This window comes from Scyliorhinus torazame, chromosome 8 (assembly GCF_047496885.1).
Source record: "Scyliorhinus torazame isolate Kashiwa2021f chromosome 8, sScyTor2.1, whole genome shotgun sequence".
In the NCBI taxonomy this organism is placed as follows: domain Eukaryota; kingdom Metazoa; phylum Chordata; class Chondrichthyes; order Carcharhiniformes; family Scyliorhinidae; genus Scyliorhinus; species Scyliorhinus torazame.
The window spans coordinates 9,493,464-9,516,586 of NC_092714.1; the positions used below are offsets into that span (position 1 = coordinate 9,493,464).

The following is a 23,123-nucleotide window of genomic DNA, read 5'->3' on the forward strand; positions in this document are numbered from 1 at the left end:
GCCTGCCGATTTCACCCCCTCCCCCTCCCTCCAGATTATAGAGGCGAGCTCAGGGGTGAGTGGAAGGGTAGTGGGGTGGGCACCTGCCCAATTTTACATACCCACTTCCCCAAAAAGTGCCTGGTGTGGGCAGGTGAAGTCCAGCCCCAGGCTGGTGCCACCCATTTAACAGGCTGAATACCCGAGCTGGCGATTTGCCCCTGGGAGGTAGCTCTTGTTTGAGGGAGCAGTAGGAATGTAAATGGACTATTGTGCAACTTGTGACAGCTCTGGGCTACACTTTGCATGAAGGGAGATGGGTTGTTTTATATGTTTATAGACCTGATAGAGCACAATAGATTTTCTACAAAGTTTTTAATTTTCCACATCTTGATTGAATCTTACATAGTCATGTAGGTTTATTGTGTCAGCTACAAATACCATCCAGCTGTTATTTAGTCCATTCATCGAGGATAGGGTATCTGTAAATACGGCATTCAGCTAATACATTTCCTTTGCGTCTCTCACTTTTCCCCCCTTTCTCTACGTCTGTGTATTGCATCCTCACTGCCGGTTTTTCCTCCTCTCTTGCTATTTTTCACATTCACCCTCTGTCACAAATGTGAGGTAATGCATTTTGGAAGGTCTAATGCAGGTAGGGAATATACAGTGAATGGTAGAACCCTCAAGAGTATTGAAAGTCAAAGAGATCTAGGAGTACAGGTCCACAGGTCATTGAAAGGGGCAACACAGGTGGAGAAGGTAGTCAAGAAGGCATACGGCATGCTTGCCTTCATTGGCCGGGGCATTGAGTATAAGAATTGGCAAGTCATGTTGCAGCTGTATAGAACCTTAGTTAGGCCACACTTGGAGTATAGTGTTCAATTCTGGTCGCCACACTACCAGAAGGATGTGGAGGCTTTAGAGAGGGTGCAGAAGAGATTTACCAGAATGTTGCCTGGTATGGAGGGCATAAGCTATGAGGAGCGGTTGAATAAACTCGGTTTGTTCTCACTGGAACGAAGGAGGTTGAGGGGCGACCTGATAGAGGTATACAAAATTATGAGGGGCATAGACAGAGAGGATAGTCAGAGGCTTTTCCCCAGGGTAGAGGGGTCAATTACTAGGGGGCATAGGTTTCAGGTGAGAGGGGCAAGGTTTAGAGTAGATGTACGAGGCAAGTTTTTTACGCAGAGGGTAGTGGGTGCCTGGAACTCGCTACCGGAGGAGGTGGTGGAAGCAGGGACGATAGGGACATTTAAGGGGCATCTTGACAAATATATGAATAGGATGGGAATAGAAGGATACGGACCCAGGAAGTGTAGAAGATTGTAGTTTAGTCGGGCAGTATGGTCGGCACGGGCTTGGAGGGCCGAAGGGCCTGTTCCTGTGCTGTACATTTCTTTGTTCTTTGTTCTTTGTTTGTCTCTTCTCACTTTCTGTTGGGTTGGATTTTAACTCACTAAAAATGCATACACTTGCACAAAATTAAAATCTGGCTAATTCTCTCTCTCCTTTAGTCACTCCCTTTTTCTCACTCTTATCATTCTTCCTCTCTCTCCATCCATCTCATAGAATCCCTACAGTGCAGAAGGAGGCCATTCGGCCCATCGAGTCTGCTCCGACCCTCTGAAAGAGCGCCCCATCCAAGCCCACACCTCCACCCTATCCAATTAACCCTTTCACCTAACCTGCACATCTTTGGACTGTGGGAGGAAACCGGAGCACCCGGAGGAAACCCACGCAGACACGGGGAGAACGTGCAGACTCCGCACAGACAGTGAACCGAGCTGGGAATCGAACCCGGGTCCCTGGCACGGTGAGGCAGCAGTGCTAACTACCGTGCCACCATACTGTCCATGAAAGTTAATTACATTTTTCACTATGTTAGTTAATGAAGGTTAATTAAATCTCTCTCGATGTCACACTCTGTCTCTCACTCTACTATCATCCTTCCTATCTGTCTCTTTCTCACTGACACTTGTCTCTATCTTTTTCCCTCCCTCAATAACTCTTTCTCTCTCACTTTCTCTCCCTCTCTGTATTTATGTCACGGTCTGACACTCTCTCATCATTCTTCATCTCTGTCTCTCTTTCTGACCCTCCCTCCCTCTATCTCTCTCGCTTTCTGTCCGCACATCACACTCTGTCTCTCACTCTCTTATCTTTCTTCTCTCTGCCTCTCCTTTGTTTTCCAGTCAATCACCATAATCACAGTCTAACAGGATGAGTCCCTAACCTTGAACAGTTTATAACAATACCTCCTCCGACAGCTTTCCCGATGTGCAATTTTATTCCTGGCATGGATCTGTCTTGAGTGCAGACGCTTCCATTCTTTTATTGTGCTGGTTGCCATGGTGAGGGAGGCATCCCACCTAAACTCTTGCAGGTGTTAGCCTGATTACTGCCTCCACCTGGGGTGCCTCATCCTTTATTTTGACTTTGAACCAGGCAGATCGTGGAGTGGAGTTAGCAGCTGAATTGACGCTTCCCTCAGCACCCCCTCAGTGATGGAGAATGTGTAGTATTTACCTCCAGGACTCTTCCCCCACCCCCATCCACCCCCAACTTGCCAACAGTTAACAGGAGGTTGAGAACGTTATCTCTGAGGTTTGCGGATGATAATTGATTATGCAGTCAATAGCTTTGATCAACAATCAGCCTGAGAATGAGCAACACTGTCATTCGCTCGTCTGCCTGTCTTGTATGTTGACACTTACCTCCTGTCAGAGCCTGTAAGATAGAGACAGAGAGAGAGAGAGACGGGTTTTCATCTTGGTTCTGGGGACGTGCCATGAGAAGGAGGACGAGGAGCGGGTAGACGGAGGAACAATGGGGAGAGTGACGATGGGTGCACGGCCACACCACCCACGGGGTTTGACCTGGTCATCGTGGAGTCGGGGAGGGCTTGTCAGTTTGTTGTGGTCACTGTATGTCTCCGTCTTGTTTCTGGATCTGTCCGTCTCTGGCCAGTCACTGTTCAAAATGCCGCATGTCTCTGCCACCCAAAACCCGTCAGCAGCTTTGGTATTTCTCCCGACAGACCCGATCAGCCAGGAGAGGAGTAACGAGAGTGGAACATCAGCCCCCACCTCTGACAACGATGACACTTCATTTGGCTACACAGGTAGAGCTTGTTCTCTCTCTCTGTCTCTCGCCATCTCTCTTTCTCTATTGGTCATCTCCCTGGACACACTCCCTTTCCTCCACATTGCCACAGTTATCCTCATCCTCCTTCTCCAACTCCCCATCACCATAGTTACTGTCCTCCTCCTCCCCATCACCATGGTTACCCTCTTCCTCCTCCCCATCACCGTAGTTACCCTCTTCCTCCTCCTCCCCATCACCATGGTTACCCTCTTCCTCCTCCCTCATCACCATGGCTGGTCTTCCCTCCCCCACCTCCTCCTCTTTATCAATTACCCCACCATGACCACATCCCCTCATCCCAAACCCATCTCCAAGCTACCAAACCCCAACGCAGCCTCCACAATCCTGACTCCAAACTGAGCATTTTAATCACTCACTCAAACTGATTCCATTTACATTCCACCACCAGAGCCTAAATCGCTCTTTATTGTCTGCTTACATTTAAGATGAATTGTTAACTTATGTTATTGTCATTCCGAGGGGCCATTGAGCTGCCATTTCTGTCCGATCGATAGATGATGCTAAAGGGTTTTCATTCGCTGTTTGACGAACCGAGGTGCTCGAAATGGGGCTTCTAATTCCTGGGCAATTAAACACTTGGAGATGTTGTTCACCTCCTCTAGTTACTTCGCAATTGGCCTGTTTCAGAATGACCTGTCAGCTAATTAAAAGGGCAATGGTGAGAAAGGAAAATCGGGAACAGGGGAAGCCTGAAGTGGGAGTGGAGGGAGAAGGAAAGTTGCGGGTAATTCTCCCACTTTGTGTACCTCAGGAGGATATCCAACTCACCGTGAAATCCCGTGTCGTAAATTCTGGCATTTCCCAGTAAGAGGGCCGAAGGGCCTGTTCCTGTGCGGTATGGTTCTATTGATATTCAAGTGCATGGTGATACGTACAGAGCGACAAACTGAACTTCTTTATCCGCTGTCTGTCTGTAAGCAGAGGTGTTTCTAATTGTTTTAAAATAAGCCGTGTCTCAGTTTCCCCGAACTCTCAGTTTGTCTGTTATATCCCGCCCGAGACCTACAGCGATGGACCAATTAGCATTCCCATGAGCCTCATAGAATACGAGCTTCCCCGCGGGGGCCCATCAGCGGAGTAATGGGCTCTGTCGTAAAGACCGACCCAGAAGGGAGCCGAGCAGAGTAGTCCCGGCTGGGGTCTGGAGTGTACCGTGTATATAATCTACTGTGTACTAAAATAAGTTTATTTACGCCTCTCATTGGAACTCCTCGATGGCCACTGAAGTGTGGTTACATTTTTAAAAAGTTATTCACAGCAGATTCTCTTTATGATTAAGTCAGAAGGTTAGTTTATTCAGCACCCAGCGGTGAAAGCGTGAGGGAGTGGGGAGTGAGGAGGGGGAGGAGAATGAATGCAACTTCACTCGCTCGCTCACTCTCTCACTCAAACACACATACATTATGGGAAAAGCAAAAAAAGAGGGATGTTTATCTGGCTTCTGCGTTAAGGTTTATGGGTTCCCAGTTATTAGCCTCTGAAAGAGTCACCATGTTGAGGATCCTGTTTTGGGGAGCCATTGTCTGGCAAGACCCCATGACTCTGCGAGAGGGGGAAACTTATCAAGATGTAAATGACGCCCCTTTTCCCATCGATGGTCCCCTTTTGAAATAAAATGGGCATGGATAGTCCCAGCTGTGGGGTGGATCTGTTGACAGCTCTGCAGGAATAACGGGCTGAATTCTCCGCCCCGCCGAGCCAGATTTCTGCCTCGACCCGCCGGCGGGAGTCTCCGTTACGCTGGCCGGTCAGTGGGGTTTCCCGTTGTGGGGCAGCCCCACGCCGTCGGGAAACCCCCGGGCGGCCGGCAGAACGGAGACTCCCGCCCAACATGTTTTTATTTAAATATTTCTATTCTCCTTTTTCACATTTTCACTCAAATTTAGACCCACCAACTATAAACAATAATCAGTAATGAACAATAATCAGTAACAAATATGTCAATCCCCATATCAATAACAACGATCCCATCCTCCCACCAAACCCCAAACATTCGCCCACATGTTCACACGAACAACTGACAAAAAGGAATCAGGAATCGCCCATAGTCGCCATTAACACCCATCGCCCCCCTCCCCCCAACCATCGCCCCCCTCCCCCCAACCCTCACCCCCCCCCCCCAACTAATATTCGATGTTATCCAGTTCCTGAATGTGCATAATGAATAATGCCCATGAATTGTAGAACCCCTCCATCCTTCCCCTCACTTCAAACTTAACCTTCTCAAGAGTCGAAAATTCCAGCAGGTCCCCCCGCCAGGCCAGGGCACTGGGTGGAGAGGTTGCTCTCCAACCCATCAGGATCCGCCTTCGGGCGATCAACGAGGCGAAGGCTACGACATCTGCCTCCGCATTTCTTGGGTTAGACTTGTTATTTTTTTAATTGTCTCTGAGATCCTTGTAGTTTAGCTTGGTGGACAATTTTAAAATGCCCTAACTTTCCACAGGTGTGCCGCTCCGCTGCCCGCTGCTGGGCCCCCTTTCCGCTTGTACAGGGCCTTCCCATCACATCAAGAGCATTTCAATTGGTGCTTTTTCCCAGTTTAATTTGTCTCACTGTGCTCTCTCTGTTCTTCCTACATATTTAATGGCTTGACCTTTTTCTCCATGGGGCAGCAGTTTCCCCAAGAACGATCATTTTGCTTCCCTTCTAAATCACAGCCTGTCAAGCTACGCGAGAGTTAAATCTCCTCGCGTTTTCCAAATGATCTGACAGGATTTCATCTTAAACCCAACTACTATACAGTCGCATATTAATTCACCACTGAGGACCCTTTAGTCATTAAAAAAAAAAAATTAGAGTACCCAATTCATTTTATCCAATTCAGGGGCAATTTAGCGTGGCCAATCCACCCACCGGCACATCTTTGGGTTGTGGGGGGCGAAACACACGCAGACACGGGGGGAATGTGCAAACCCCACACGGACAGTGACCCAGAGCCGGGATCGAACCTGGGATCTCGGCGCCGTGAGGCAGCTATGCTAACCACTACGCCACCGTGCTGCCCTATCCCTCAGTCACCTTAATCATAATTCTCCATGAGTCCATGCAGGTCATTTATAATTGAGTCCAAGGATCTGCCAGTTTTTGATTCCTCTTATTAAATTTCACTCGCTCAATGATTACATTTTTTCGAACACGGATGCGAATCGAATGCCTGGAGGACTTCCTCGTACGAGCTTGAAACCTCATTGGCGCCCTGTCTTGCAATAACATTGTCTGCTATGGCCCCTACTGCGCAGGGTAAAGTACTGGCCTGCTCCTTTTGGTCCTTCTTACGCAAACCTGAAGCTGTTCCGTATCTAGAGAATCTCGTTGTCCAATTGTCCCGGTGTTGAGGCTTTTGCGAGTCTTCAGCATTTCAAAGTGGTTCTTGGAGTGGCAGTGTAGACACCGTGCCTGCTGCAAACCTGAATCTGTTGCTGCTTCCGTAGTTTGGCTTGTCGATGGTGATTTGTGCTGATTGCTGTCTGGACTCCCGGTCTATGTGCTTGCTTGCATAAGAAGCACCCAATGTGCTGTTCTCAGGTGAGTCTTCAATCGTTTTGCTTCTTATCTTTGTTCCAAGTATTTGTCATTCTTTCGGGTCTACAATCTTCTCTTGGAGTTTTTCTGGGTCCATTTGCTCTGTCCACCATGTTTCATCTTGAGTTCAGGGTCCAGATGGGATTTCTTTTGGGTGAAGTAACTCGAAGAATGTTACCATAGATTGTTGTACATAAAAAACATTCTTGTTGATTTACAGATCTCAGTCGATCTCAGTAACCCTGCACAAGGTTATACCTTTGTATCCCACCAGATCTCAGTCTCCTAGCTATGTAACTTTGCATCATAGTTCTCGTTCTGCGCTAGGCATAGCCTTATCCAGTTTAAGGTGGTCCACAGGACAAATATGACGGTGGCCAGGGTGAGCAGATTTTTTGAAGGGGAGGAGGATAGGTGTGGGCGGTCTGCGGGGGGGGGGGGGGGGGGGGGCCGCGAATCATGTCCACATGGTTTGGTTGTGTCCGAAGATTGGGGGGGATCCTGGCATGGGGTTTGCCGACGGTATGTTGGAGGTCTTGAAGGTGAAGGTGGTCCCGAGTCCAGAGGTGGCAATGTTGGGAGTGTCAGAAGACCCGGGAGTCCAGGGGGCGAGAGAGGCCGATGTCTTGGCCTTTGCCTCTCAAACTTCTCTCATAAGATAATCCCTTCCTCACAGGAATCAGCTTGGGTGAACCTTGTCTGAACTGCTTCTAATGCAGGTATATCCCTCCTGAAGTAAGGAGACCAAAACATGTAGACAGTCCTCTCGGTGCAGTCTCACCCATGAGAAGGTGGTGGCGTAGTGTTATTGTCACTGGACTACTAACCCAGAGACCCAGGGTAACGCTCTGGGGTCCTGGGTTCGAATCCCACCGCAGCAGATGGTGAAATTTTAATTCAGTAAAAATCTGGAATTCATGATGATCATGAAACCATTGCCGATTGTCGTAAAAATCCATCTGGTTCACTAATGTCCTTCCGGGAAGGAAGTCTGCCGTCCTCACCTGGTCTGGCCGACATGTGACTCCAGACCCACACAGCAATGCGGTTGACTCTTAACCGCCGCTTCTGAAATGGCCGAGCAAGTCACTCAGTTAAAGGGCAATTAGGGATGGGCGACAAATGCTGACCCAGCGACGCCCACATCCCAATAACGAATCAAAAAAAACAATGCTTTGCACAACTACAGGTAGATTTTCCTACTTTTATACCTCCTTGCAATAAAGGCCAACATTTCATTTGCCTTCCTAAACTGTACCTGCGTACTAACCTTTTCTGATTCACTTACAAGGAGACGCAGATCTCACTCCATTTAAATTATATTCTGCTTTTTTATTCTTCCTGCCAAAGTGAACACCTCATCTTCTCCCACAGAAAAATCCATCTGCCAAATATTTGCTCACTCATATTTCCCATCTATATCTAGTTTAAGACTGTGTCCTCCTCGCCAGCATGATAGCATAGTGGTTAACACTATGGCTTCACAGCTCCAGGGTCCCAGGTTCGATTCCCCGCTGGGTCACTGTCTGTGCGGAGTCTGCACGTTCCCCCCGTGTCTGTGTGGGTTTCCTCCGGGTGCTACGGTTTCCTTCCACAGTCCAAAGACGTGCGGGTTAGGTGGATTGGCCATGATAAATTGCCCTTAGTGTCCCAAAAAGGTTAGGTGGGGTTACGGGGACAGGGTGGAGGTATGGGCTTAGGTAGGGTGCTCTTTCCAAGGGCCGGTGTAGACCCGATGGGACGAATAGCCTCCTTCTGCACTGTAAATTCTATGATTTCTCACCCAGCGTTGCAAATGTATCTACAATACGCTCTGTCCCTTAATCCAAGTCAAAATATAGATTGTAAATAGTTGAGGTCCCAGCTCTGGGGCGGGATTCTCCCTGGGTCTCTGCAGCATTCCACCAGTTCTAGTTTGCCAACCTGAAAATTACCCATTCATCCTGATTCTCTGTTTTCTGCTTGTTAGCCTGACGTCTATCCATGCTGAATATCACCCCAACACCGTTAGCTCTTATCTATCTGCCACATTATCTCATGTCCTTCGGAAATCCAAGTACACCAATTCGACTCTTTCCCCTCTATCCACCCAGCTTATTACATCCTCAAAGAACTCCAGTAAATCTGTCAAAGAATTTCCTTTTCACATAACAATGTTGACTCTTATCGACTGTGTGTGATTTTCTAAATGTTCCGCTGATGCCTCCTTAACAATGGATCCTCCCATTTTCCCACTGGCTAACTGGTTGATCATTTTCCTGCTTTCTAATTCCTTGTTCTCAGTCTTCGTTCCAAACTGTGATCCCTGGTTACCGACCTCATCTTCTGCCAGGCGACTGGCTGGGATTAAGACAGTCCGGTCGCAGCTTTGCTATCACGTGTGATCCAGTGATAACTTCCTATCTTATTTTTGTGCCATCATAAAGACTGCTTATTGCTACTTCCGCAACATCATAGCATCATAGAATCCTTACAGTGCAGAAGGAGGCCATTCAGCCCATCGAGTCTGCACCGACATTCTGAAAACGCACCCTACCCAGGCCCATTCGCCCACCCTATTCCCGTAACCCCATCTAATCTGCACATCTTTGGGCACTAAGGGGCAATTTCGCATGGCCAATCCGCCTTACCTTTGGACCGTGGGAGAAAACCGGAGGAAACCCACCCAGACACGGGGAGAACGTGCAGACTCCACACAGACTGGCTGGAGTCGACCCCAGATCCCTGGTGCTGGGAGGCGGCAGTGCCATATCGTTCAACTTCATCCCAGTCTCAGCTCGAGCGCTGCTGGAACCCTCACTCCTGCCTTTCTGGCCTCTGGACTCGACTATTCCAATGCACTGTCTGGAATTCCACATTCTACCTTCCATTAACTTGATAATGGGTGTATTGCTCCATCAGAGGGCCAGCACAGACGTTGTGGGCAGAATGGCCTCCTTCTCTGCTCTACAAATGAGATAGTCCAAGGTGATGGGGAAAGATGTGGGGCGGGAGGGTGTGGGGAACATTTATTGCCTGAAGGTAATGTCGAAGTGGAGGTGGATGCAGTGGGAGATGGTAGACTGACGGAATGCTGTGATAGGATGTGTATAGTCACTGGAGCAGGTCACTGTGCTTATCTGTTAAATGTATTTAATTGGACCGGTCTTTTAGTCAGTGCCGCAGGAGCTGAAACCAAACGGAGGAGGGAAAATAGGGGCGATTAAAAGGCTTTTATCTCTGACAGTTTTCCAAATGATTCTTAAAATCACTCCGAAATGTAATTATGCATTGTGAATAATGTAGGATTGCCAAACCTCCCTCCAGCGCTGTCTCTCGAGGCAGCTGCTGTGAGAAACACCCAGAATAAAACTTATCCAAACACAATCAATACTACAATCAACAACCCAATATCATCAAGTTTCAAACACGTTGTCATTTTCCCCTATTCTCCTCTAAACTACCGCAACATCCCTTTACCCACCCGTCCTCCTCACCCTATCCGCTGGCGACAAACAGATCTTCAAATAGAGACAGAAAGAGCCTCCATCGCATGTAGAACCCTCCTCCGACCATCCGAGAGCAAACCTAATCTTCTCCAATTGATCAGCCAGATCTCCCAATCGCGCCGATATCTTTGGCGGCGCGGCCGACCTCCAACCCAGTGTGATTCGCTGCCGAGCAATCAGAGAGGCGAAGGCCACGACGTCGCCCCCTTTCCCCTCCTGCAGCTCCGGCAGGTCCGAAACTCCGAAACACGCCACCAGGGGGGCATGCCACCATTTTCACCCCGACAATTTCTGACAGGGTCACGAAAATCGATGCCCAGAATGCCCCCCCCCCCCCCCCCCCCCCCCCCCAACTTCGGACATGCCCAAAACATATGCCCATGTTTCACAGGCCTCCTGCTACCCTCCTAACCTCTCACATACACCCTCAACCCCAGGGAAGAACCCACTCGTACGCGACCGAGTCATACGGGATGTGTGCACCACCTTGAACTGTACAAGGCTCAAATAGCACAGTATAATGTTGAATTAATCTGGTGCATAATCTCACACTGCCCCCCCCCAACCCCACCCATGCAACAAACCCCCCCCCCCCCCCCCCCCCCCCTCCCTCACCTTCCCCCAGATCTATCCCCAATTCCTCGTCCCATTTCCGGTCTTATCTCCTCCACCTATTCTCCATTTCCAACAACCACCCGTAAATATCCAAAATCCTCCCTTCCCCCCCAGCTCATCCTGCGTCAGCAATTTATCCAATAGCGTAGCTTTGGCAGCTGATGGAACACGGGGTGGTCCTTACGAACAATATCCCGGACCTGCATGTACCTGAATTCACTCCTCCTCAGCAATTGGAACATCCCCTGCAACTCCTCCAGCCTCAGGAACCTCCCCTCTACAAACAGGTCCCTTACCCGCTCTGCCACTTCACTGTGCCAACACTGTACATCGGGTCAATCCTTGCTGGTATAAACCTACGATTCCCACATTTTAAAAATTTGTTTATGAGACTTGGATATCACGGGCTGTGCCAGCATTTATTGCCCATCCCTAATTGCCCTTGAGGGGGTAGCTGTGGGTCTGGAGGCACATGTAGGTCAGACCAGGTAAGGACGGCAGTTTTCCTTCCCTGAAGGACATGAGTGAACCAGATGGGTTTTTACGACAATCGACAATGGTTTCATGGTCATCATTTGGGCGACACGGCCAGTGGCACAGTGGTTGGCACTGCTGCCTCACAGCTCCAGGGTCCCAGGTTCGATTCCGGTTTGGGTCACTGTCTGTGCGGAGTCTGCACATTCTCCCCGTGTCTGCGTGGGTTTCCTCCGGGTGCTCCGGTTTCCTCCCACAGTCCAAAGACGTGCAGGTTAGGTGACTTGGTCATGATCAATTGCCCCTTAGAAACCCAAAGGTTATGTTAGGTGGGGTTACTGGGCTAAGGGGATAGGGTGGTGGCCTGACCCTTGGTAGGGTGCTCCTTCAGAGGGTCAGTGCAGACTCGATAGGCCAAATGGCCTCCTTCTGCACTGTAGGGATTCTATAATGCTAAAAAAACTTTTAATTCCAGGTTTTTCTTTTATTGAATTCAAATGTCACCATCCACAGTGGCGGGATTTGAACCTGGATCTGCAGAGCATTGCTCTAGGTCTCTGGTTAAGTAGTCCAGTGACTGTACCGTTAGGCCGTTGCCTCCCCAATACTGACAGAATCCCCTGCAGCAAAGTGCCGTCTCAGCTGATGTCATATCTTGAGGGTTGACACACGACGGGACTGTCAGTGTAGCGACACACATCGAGACAACCCCAGATAGAAGGCGTTGAAAGTCTCATTATTTTTTGTCTGCCGTCATCACCACCCCTCCTCCCCCCACCCCTCACCCATGTGTCCGCCTGCCGCCTCACCTGATGGGCTAGCAATCGACTGACCTTCTCCCCATATTCATAAAGCACCCCCCCTGTCGTCAAAAGATCAAACCCCCCCCACCTCCAATTTCTTCCATTTCTACTGCCAATCCATTTCCACAACAGCATCCACCAACCTCTGCCTCTCCCCCCTCTCAACTTTGTCCCCGTGGGCCTTGTAAGATGTAACCTCCCTCCAGACTGCCGCCTTCATTGCCTCCCAAAACGTGGAGTGTGAAACGTTCCGTTCTGATTAAACTCCACATAATCCTTTATCACCAAGGCCACCTTCTCGCAGAATTCCCGATCTGCCAGGAGCGCTGAATCAAACCTCCACCCAATTTCTGAGCCCAGCCTGGTTCAAAACTCCCGTCCACATAATGTGGCGGATGGTCCAAAATCACTATCGCAGCATATTCCCCACAATCCCCGAGAGTACCGACTTCCCTACCACAAAAAAAGTGGGCTAAACAGCTGGCTTGCAATGCAGAACAAGGCCAGCAGCGTGGGTTCAATTCCCGTACCAGCCTCCCCGAACAGGCGCCGGAATGTGGCGACTAGGGGCTTTTCACGGTAACTTCATTTGAAGCCTACTTGTGAGAATAAGCGATTATTATATTATACCCGATGTACATGGGAATGTGTTATGGGTCAGGGTTTAGAGAACCCCAAAGTGTATCATGGAGTTCACCTGACCCACAGCTTTTAATAGATTGTGGTATGGGGAGCACACGGCCCACTCTACAGGTGTGGTACAGCAGAAATGGAAACGTATTTTTTTTAAAGCAAAACAATGTTTATTCTATGAACTCAAGTTAACCTTTTTAAAACATGCAGTGAACATCTTAGCAACCATCAATTCAAATACAACCCCCAAAGAATACAACACTAAGTAATCCTTAATAACTTCCCGAACAACATCCAGAAGACAGAGGAAACACCTTTTATCAGAATCACATCAGGTTTACATTCACGACTGAAAACATTTATAATTCTGAATTCACCAAATGATCAAGAGATAGTCTTTTCATGGCAGAGCGATCAACAGTACACCTGCTTTGTCTGGCTTCAGCTCCAACATTGAAAATGAAACTAAAACACACCCTGCAGCAAACAGCCAAAAAGGAAAGTAAAAAGCTGGCAGACAGCCCAGCTCCACCCACTCTCTGACATCACTGCAGTACTGAACACCCATTTCCTAAAGGTACTCTCACTACAGATATTTATATACACACCCATTTATAAACACCCATTTCTTAAAGGTACTCTCACATGACAAGAAGAAGGAAAATTCCCTCTCTCTCGGATGCCTAAACCTCCACGGGTTCACCTCCCCCCTCGCCCCCCCCCCCCCCCCACACATCCGATCCATAAACCCCCAGCCCCTTCGCCATACCCCTCCTGGCCATTGACCTGGGCACGACCTATTCATCCTGGGCTCCAACACGCAATTGAAATTGCCCCCCCACCATTATCAGCTGATGCAAATCCAGGTCCGGGAAGGACGTTAACACCTTCTTGACAAAGTTTGCATTGTCCCATTGGGCGCAGAGACATTTAATAAAAACAATCGGCGCCCCCACCAAGACCCTACTCACCTGGGTCCCGCACCTCACTGGCCACCACAGGTACCACCCTTTTACTGAACAGGATCGCAACCCTCCTCGACTTGGAGTCAAACCCCGAGTGGAATGTCTGCCCTACCCATCCTTTTCTTGGCCACGTCTGGTCCTTCACCCGCAAGTTTGGGCTTTGAAACTATTTAAGTGCTCAAACACCCGGGACCATTTAACCAGGCTGTTCAGCCCAGTATGCTCCATGACACCGGGGTCTCTGAACTCCCCCGCCCACCCCCCTCTATTCATGTCTCTCATCCCTGCCTAGATCAAATCTCGCCCAACCACCCAGCTCCCTACTAGACCAGACCAACCCAAAATGGCCGCTCCCTCCATCCTCTCCTGAACACAACCAAACAATCACTTGCGTCACCAGCGCATTCCCCTCCCCATATCCCCCTCTTCTCCTCTCCCCCTATCCTGCCCCCAAAACCCCTCTCCCTCTAAACTCAACCCTCCCTCCTCCCTACAACTCCCCTACTACATAACCCTGCCCCTTCCTCCGACCTCTCTGGCTGCCCACCGCAGCCCTCCCCCCCACACTGCTTCTGTGTATATGCATCTATTGCTAGCATGGTGACTCCCACTTGGAGATCCACACAAAGGACCCCACCCAAACCACCCCTCCTCCCACTCTGCTCCTCCCACCCACATCCTTCAGAAAGCCCCCATCCAGGGCCCACCTGCCTGAACAATCCCCCCTCGCTCCAGCAAGAGAATGAAACCCAACCTCGGCACCATCCCTCATCCACCAAAACAACAGCAAGTCCAACATAACACTTACAAAACTGGTATATACCACCGAGACAAAAAGAGAAAAGTTCCCGCCATTAGCCATCCCCCTACCCATGTTCCTTGACAAAGTAATTCACCTCCTCCAGCGTCGTAACGTTACGCAGCGGGATTCTCCGTTCCTGAGGCTAAGGTTTGACGCCGGGGCAGGATCTGTGGAGTTACACAAAAGCAAAACTCACAACATACCTGGGCCGATTCTCCTATGACTGAGGGGCTCGCACCGGGGCCGCGCGGAACACAATCGATTCCAACGAGAAACGGTGCCGGATTCACCGGGTTGGTAATTGTCACTCGGGAGCCTGGCAAGCTGCAGCCGCACACACACATTACACTCCCCGCACACACCATCCCAGCCAACAAGATGGCACTGGGTGTGCTGGAGCTGCCCATACAGCTGATGGGTCGGCTGGGGCACCTAGGGGGGTGGCCGGGGGCGGGGAGGGGGGGGGGGGGGGGGTGGAGACACACCTATACGACCGTGGCATCAGATTCACAGTGGGCAGTCAGCGGGGTGCGCAGCTGCACGGCTGCCTTTCCGGCTGCGGCAATGGTGTTCCGTGCCCGTCCACCCCGACCCCACAGCCCACCTCTGGCCACCCCCCACTACTCCCCTCGGCCCTGGCAGAAGCCCCCCCCCCAGCCAGCGGCACAACTGCCAGCAACAATGGCGATGTTGGACACTTTCCGTACCCCCCCCCCCCTCTCCCTCAGCAGCCGCCACGCCGGTTTCCCAATTTTAAAAAGCACAAGTGAAGCCGCTGTCGGGAACTCGCCCGCTAATGATACGCTCACGGCGTTTACTGTGTGTGCGCTCCGGAACGCATTAACGCTGCTGTCGAGGTGACGGAGTATTGCAATTTGCCGAGAATTGCAATTGGGGCCCGTTGCGATTCGAGCGTCGGAACCGATTCTCCGCCCAATCGCGTTTCCCGATTCCAGCATTGGCTGACGGAGAATCCCACCCACGTTCTTTGCCTTTAAATGTCACCCAGAGTTTGGCCGGACACAACACCCCAAACCGAACCTTGCTCGGAAAGAGCATGACCATCCCGGTGAATCTGGGTTTGATTCCCCTCCCAGCTACAGTCTTGTGCTGACTTTGCCCACCTCAGAATCCTCTCCGTCTACTGGAGGATGGGCATCAGGACAATCGCCGCCCACGGTGGCACCCCAGCTCGCAGCCTCCGTCGTAGTGACCGCTGAGGACCATGAGCTTCTGGGGCCTTATCGAAGACCTCCTCCTCGGCCAGCTTCCGAACATTCCCCACGTGTAGCCCGTGGCACCTGTTCCCTCCACACCCTCTGGCAGTCCTGCGAAGATTCTGCCGCCTGGGTCGATTCTCCTGGTCGTCCACCTCCTCCCTCAGCACCTCGCACACCTCACCCAGCATCGCCAGCTCTTCCTCCCATGACACAATCCGGTCACTGTTCCGACACCGATCTTCCCATCTCTCGAATCATGGCACCTCGTGATTCCAGGCACTTCCCCACCCGCTCCAAAGCCCCGCGAAGCCACCCATCCCTCCATCGCCCTGGACCAGTCCACTTTCAGCTCTTTCCGATGATGTCGAAACTCCCCCTTGCTGAAATCCGTCAACTGCTCCACGGGCAGTGGGGTCGCCGATGGCGACGCTCCCAACCCCGCCATTCTTTCAGTTGCTGCGCCACGCGGTCATCCACTCCTTGAGACAAGTCTTTGCTCAACGTTTGCCGGGTGTTGTAGCCCGTCGACATTCCAATTTGTAGGAGGAATTAACTCCCTCCACTTATCTTGTGCTTTTTACAAGCAAAGTGTCCGTGAACAGGGCACAAAGGGTATCTCACACCGTGTTGTACCTGTCCTGGGAGTGTTTGATGGGGATAGTGGAGAGGGAGCTTTACTCTGTATCTATCCCCGTGCTGTACCTGTCCTGGGTGTGTTTGATGGGGACAGTGTAGAGGGAGCTTTACTCTGTATCTAACTCCGTGCTGTATCTCTCCTGGGTGTGTTTGATGGGGACAGTGTAGAGGGAGCTTTACTCTGTATCTAACCCCGTGCTGTACCTGTCCTGCAAGTGTTTGATGGGGACAGTGTGTAGAGGGAGCTTTACTCTGCATCTAACCCCGTGCTGTACCTGTCCTGGGAGTGTTTGATGGGGACAGTGTAGAGGGAGCTTTACTCTGTATCTAACCCCGTGCTGTACCTGTCCTGGGAGTGTTTGATGGGGACAGTGTAGAGGGAGCTTTACTCTGTATCTAACCCCGTGCTGTATCTGTCCTGGGAGTGTTTGATGGGGATAGTGTAGAGGGAGCTTTACTCTGTATCTAACCCCGTGCTGTCCCTGTCCTGGGAGTGTTTGATGGGGACAGTGTAGAGGGAGCTTTACTCTGCATCTAACCCCGTGCTGTACCTGTCCTGGGAGTGTTTGATGGGGACAGTGTAGAGGGAGCTTTACTCTGTATCTAACCCCGTGCTGTCCCTGTCCTGGGAGTGTTTGATGGGGACAGTGTAGAGGGAGCTTTACTCTGTATCTAACCCCGTGCTGTACCTGTCCTGGGAGTGTTTGATGGGGACAGTGTAGAGGGAGCTTTCCTCTGTATCTAACCCCGTGCTGTACCTGTCCTGGGAGTGTTTGATGGGGACAGTGTAGAGGGAGCTTTACTCTGTATCTAACCCTGTGCTGTACCTGTCCTGGGAGTGTTTGATGGGGACAGTGTAGAGGGAGCTTTACTCTGTATCTAACCCTGTGCTGTACCTGTCCTGGGAGTGTTTGATGGGGACAGTGTAGAGGGAGCTTTACTCTGTATCTAACTCCGTGCTGTATCTGTCCTGGGTGTGTTTGATGGGGACAGTGTAGAGGGAGCTTTACTCTGTATCTAACCCCGTGCTGTACCTGTCCTGCAAGTGTTTGATGGGGACAGTGCGTAGAGGGAGCTTTACTCAGCATCTAACCCCGTGCTGTACCTGTCCTGGGAGTGTTTGATGGGGACAGTGTAGAGGGAGCTTTACTCTGTATCTAACCCCGTGCTGTACCTGTCCTGGGAGTGTTTGATGGGGACAGTGTAGAGGGAGCTTTACTCTGTATCTAACCCCGTGCTGTATCTGTCCTGGGAGTGTTTGATGGGGACAGTGTGGAGGGAGCTTTACTCTGTATCTAACCCCGTGCTGTACCTGTCCTGGGAGTGTTTGATGGGGACATTGTAGAGGGAACTTTACTCTGTGTCTAACCCTGTGCTGTACCTGTCCTGGGAATGTTTGATGGGGACAGTGTAGAGGGAGCTTTACTCTGTATCTAACCCTGTGTTGTACCTGTGCTGGGAGTGTTTGATGGGGACATTGTAGAGGGAGCTTTACTCTGTATCTAACCCTGTGCTGTACCTGTCCTGGGAGTGTTTGATGGGGACAGTGTAGAGGGAGCTTTACTCTGTATCTAACCCTGTGCTGTACCTGTCCTGGGAGTGTTTGATGGGGACAGTGTAGAGGGAGCTTTACTCTGTATCTAACTCCGTGCTGTATCTGTCCTGGGTGTGTTTGATGGGGACAGTGTAGAGGGAGCTTTACTCTGTATCTAACCCCGTGCTGTACCTGTCCTGCAAGTGTTTGATGGGGACAGTGTGTAGAGGGAGCTTTACTCAGCATCTAACCCCGTGCTGTACCTGTCCTGGGAGTGTTTGATGGGGACAGTGTAGAGGGAGCTTTACTCTGTATCTAACCCCGTGCTGTACCTGTCCTGGGAGTGTTTGATGGGGACAGTGTAGAGGGAGCTTTACTCTGTATCTAACCCCGTGCTGTATCTGTCCTGGGAGTGTTTGATGGGGACAGTGTGGAGGGAGCTTTACTCTGTATCTAACCCCGTGCTGTACCTGTCCTGGGAGTGTTTGATGGGGACATTGTAGAGGGAACTTTACTCTGTGTCTAACCCTGTGCTGTACCTGTCCTGGGAATGTTTGATGGGGACAGTGTAGAGGGAGCTTTACTCTGTATCTAACCCTGTGTTGTACCTGTGCTGGGAGTGTTTGATGGGGACATTGTAGAGGGAACTTTACTCTGTGTCTAACCCTGTGCTGTACCTGTCCTGGGAATGGGGACAGTGTAGAGGGAGCTTTACTCTGTATCTGACCCCGTGCTGTATCTGTCCTGGGAGTGTTTGATGGGGACAGTGTATAGGGAGCTTTACTCTGTATCTAACCCCGTGCTGTACCTGTCCTGGGAGTGTTTGATGGGGACATTGTAGAGGGAACTTTACTCTGTGTCTAACCCTGTGCTGTACCTGTCCTGGGAATGTTTGATGGGGACAGTGTAGAGGGAGCTTTACTCTGTATCTAACCTTGTGCTGTACCTGTGCTGGGAGTGTTTGATGGGGACATTGTAGAGGGAACTTTACTCTGTGTCTAACCCTGTGCTGTACCTGTCCTGGGAATGGGGACAGTGTAGAGGGAGCTTTACTCTGTATCTGACCCCGTGCTGTATCTGTCCTGGGAGTGTTTGATGGGGACAGTGTATAGGGAGCTTTACTCTGTATCTAACCCCGTGCTGTACCTGTCCTGGGAGTGTTTGATGGGGACATTGTAGAGGGAGCTTTACTCTGTATCTAACTCCGTGCTGTTATTGTCCTGGGAGTGTTTGATGGGGACAGTGTAGAGGGAGCTTTACTCTGTCTCTAACCCCGTGCTGTACCTGTCCTGGGAGTGTTTGATGGGGACAGTGTGTGGTAGTCACCACTGTTGTATTGTATGTACCACGTACGAGGGGTATTACGGTAAGGCCGCTGTACTACAGGTACAGGGATAGATCCCTGCCTGCTGGCTCCGCCCAGTAGGCGGAGTATAAATGTGTGGGCTCTCCGAGCTGCAGCCATTTTGGCAACAGCTGCAGGAGGCTACACATCTCTGCTTAATAAAGCCTCGATTACTCTCTACTCTCGTCTCGTCGTAATTGATAGTGCATCAATTTATTACGCAGAGATTTTGCAACGATGGATCTCCGCATCAAGCCTGATCACCTGCAGCTGCACCCTCAAGCAGACAACGCCAAGTCGGCCTTCCACATTGGCTAGCTTGCTTTGAAGCCTACATAGGATCTGCAACAGAACCACCCTGAGAGGCACAGACGCTCCAGATTCTGTACACGCAGCTGAGCTCCGATATCTTTCCCCTCATCCGGGATGTGCCGACCTACGCTGAGGCCATGGGGCTACTGAAGGAGAACTACACTCAGCAGACCAACAAAATCTATGCCAGGCACCTCCTGTCCACGCGGCACCAACTCCCCGGTGAGTCTGTGGAAGATTTCTGGTGAGAGACTTTGATTGCTAGTTAGAGACGCGTTTGTTACGGGCATAGGGTCGGCCTACATCCACCAGCGCCTCTTAGAAGGGGTTACCTCACGCAATATAGGCGTATGCCCCCGACCGCACGGCCCACCCCTCCTGGGCATCATGGACCCATGCTCTGCAAGGCCTGCGGGAAAAAAGGACATTTCGCTGCTGTGTGCCAGGCCCGCTCGATCGCCGCTATTGTCCCTGCACCCCCCACGTGCAACCCGCGGGCGCCGCCATCTTCCACGCCTCAGACCACGTGCGGCCCGTGGGCGCCGCCAGCTTCCCCGTCTCAGGACTCCTGCTTGTCGGCCACCTCATCGGGCCGCTCATCGCCTGCAACCGCCGGTGACCAGCCGCGTCTCGCTTCCATCACGATCGACCAGCCTCGACCGCACAACCTCGCGACCGCGTCGACGACAATGAAGGTCGATGGGCACAAGATACCCTGCCTTTTGGACTCAGGGAGCACTGAGAGCTTCATCCACCCCGATACGGTAAGGCGCTGCTCCCTCAAGGTACACCCCATTAACCAGAGAATCTCCCTGGCCTCCGGATCCCACTCCGTGGCGATCCTGGGGTACTGCACCACCGCCCTCAGCCTTCAGGGCGTAGAGTTCAGGGGCTTCCGGCTCTACGTCCTCCCCAGCCTTTGCGCTGCCTTGCTACTCGGCCTGGACTTCCAGTGCCACCTCCAGAGCCTAACCCTAAAATTTGGTGGGCCCCTACCACCCCTTACTGTCTGCGGTCTCGCGACCCTTAAGGTCGACCCGCCTTCTCTGTTTGCAAACCTCACCCTGGATTGCACACCTGTCGCCACCAGGAGCAGACGGTACAGTGCCCAGGACAGGACCTTCATCAGGTCTGAGGTCCAGCGGCTGCTGCGGGAAGGTATCATCGAGGCCAGCAACAGCCCCTGGAGAGCCCAAGTGGTAGTTGTGAAAACTGGGGAGAAAAACAGGATGGTCGCGGACGACAGTCAGACCATCAATCGGTACACGCAGCTCGACGCGTACCCCCTCCCACGCATATCTGATATGGTCAATCAGATTGCCCAGTCTTCTCGACAGTGGACCTGAAATCTGCCTACCAGCAGCTCCCCAGTCGCAAGGCGGACCGCCCGTACACCGCGTTTGAAGCGGATGGCCACCTTTACCACTTCCTTAGGATTCCCTTTGGCGTCACTAACGGGGTCTCGGTCTTCCAACGTGAGATGGACCGAATAGTTGACTGGTACAGACTGCGGGCCATCTTCCCGTACCTGGGTAATGTCACCATCTGCGGCCATGACCAGGAGGACCACGACGCTAACCTTTCCAAATTCCTCTGTGGTGAACCACTGTATTATATTGTACATACTGTTCTTACTGTTTCTTACGTGTCTGGGTTCGTCCCTGCTGGCTCCGCCTCTAGGGCTCCAGTATAAAGGTAGCTAACCTCCAGCCCTGCCCTCATTCTGGGACCGGCTGCCAGCTGGTGTCTTTTAGCTGATTAAAGTCACAGTTTACTCTTCCGACTCTCGTCTGTCGTCATTGATGGCACATCAATTTAATCAGCTAAAATTTTAAGATGGATCCATCGCTCAAGCCTGATCGCCTGGAGCTGGACCCCCAAGCAGCCGACGCCACGTTTGAACACTGGCTAAGCTGCTTTGAATCTTACATTGATTCCTCCGCCGCCGCCGTCACCTAGACCCACAATCTGCGAGTCCTCAACTCCCGGGTGAGCCCGCAAGTTTTCCTTCTGATCAGAGACGCTACCTCGTTCGAGGATGCGATAATGCTGTTGGAGGGGCAGTATGTTAAGGAAGTCAATGAGGTGTACGCTAGGCATCTCCTTGCCACGAGGCGACAGAGCCCCGGAGAATCGCGAGCTGAATTTCTGCGGGCCTTGCGGGTACTCAGCCGGAACTGCAGTTGTAAGGCGGTATCGGCTGTCAAAGAACAACAAAGAACAAAGAACAAAGAAATGTACAGCACAGGAACAGGCCCTTTGGCCCTCCAAGCCCGTGCCGACCATACTGCCCGACTAAACTACAATCTTCTACACTTCCTGGGTCCGTATCCTTCTATTCCCATCCTATTCATATATTTGTCAAGATGCCCCTTAAATGTCCCTATCGTCCCTGCTTCCACTACCTCCTCCGGTAGCGAGTTCCAGGCACCCACTACCCTCTGCGTAAAAAACTTACCTCGTACATCTACTCTAAACCTTGCCCCTCTCACCTTAAACCGATGCCCCCTAGTAATTGACCCCTCTACCCTGGGGAAAAGCCTCTGACTATCCACTCTGTCTATGCCCCTCATAATTTTTGTATACCTCTATCAGGTCTCCCCTCAACCTCCTTCGTTCCAGTGAGAACAAACCGAGTTTATTCAACCGCTCCTCATAGCTAATGCCCTCCATACCAGGCAACATTCTGGTAAATCTCTTCTGCACCCTCTCTAAAGTCTCCACATCCTTCTGGTAGTGTGGCGACCAGAATTGAACACTATACTCCAAGTGTGGCCTAACTAAGGTTCTATACAGCTGCAACATGACTTGCCAATTCTTATACTCAATGCCCCGGCCAATGAAGACAAGCATGCCGTATGCCTTCTTGACTACCTTCTCCACCTGTGTTGCCCCTTTCAATGACCTGTGGACCTGTACTCCTAGATCTCTTTGACTTTCAATACTCTTGAGGGTTCTACCATTCACTGTATATTCCCTACCTGCATTAGACCTTCCAAAATGCATTACCTCACATTTGTCCGGATTAAACTCCATCTGCCATCTCTCCGCCCAAGTCTCCAGACAATCTAAATCCTGCTGTATCCTCCGACAGTCCTCATCGCTATCCGCAATTCCACCAACCTTTGTGTCATCTGCAAACTTACTAATCAGACCAGTTACATTTTCCTCCAAATCATTTATATATACTACAAAGAGCAAAGGTCCCAGCACTGATCCCTGTGGAACACCACTGGTCACAGCCCTCCAATTAGAAAAGCATCCCTCCATTGCTACTCTCTGCCTTCTATGGCCTAGCCAGTTCTGTATCCACCTTGCCAGCTCACCCCTGATCCCGTGTGACTTCACCTTTTGTAATAGTCTACCATGAGGGACCTTGTCAAAGGCCTTACTGAAGTCCAAATAGACAACATCTACTGCCCTACCTGCATCAATCATCTTAGTGACCTCCTCGAAAAACTCTATCAAGTTAGTGAGACACGACCTCCCCTTCACAAAACCATGCTGCCTCTCACTAATACGTCCATTTGCTTCCAAATGGGAGTAGATCCTGTCTCGAAGAATTCTCTCCAGTAATTTCCCTACCACTGAAGTAAGGCTCACCGGCCTGTAGTTCCCGGG

The 23,123-nt window shown here is 51.0% G+C and overlaps 1 protein-coding gene across 4 annotated transcripts in view; it reads left to right on the forward strand.

The window, feature by feature from the left end:
* The window catches only part of robo1 (roundabout, axon guidance receptor, homolog 1 (Drosophila)), a 1,056,574-nt gene that overhangs the window by 442,647 nt on the left and 590,804 nt on the right, over positions 1 to 23,123 (forward strand). For 3 of the 4 annotated variants that reach the window (XM_072513063.1, XM_072513062.1, XM_072513064.1), the window contains one exon: positions 3,023 to 3,106. The exons of the other annotated variant lie outside the window; for it this stretch is intronic. In XM_072513063.1, the coding sequence (XP_072369164.1) occupies positions 3,023 to 3,106 (84 nt within the window). The remainder of the gene's footprint in view (positions 1 to 3,022; positions 3,107 to 23,123) is intronic. 4 annotated transcript variants of the gene reach the window in all.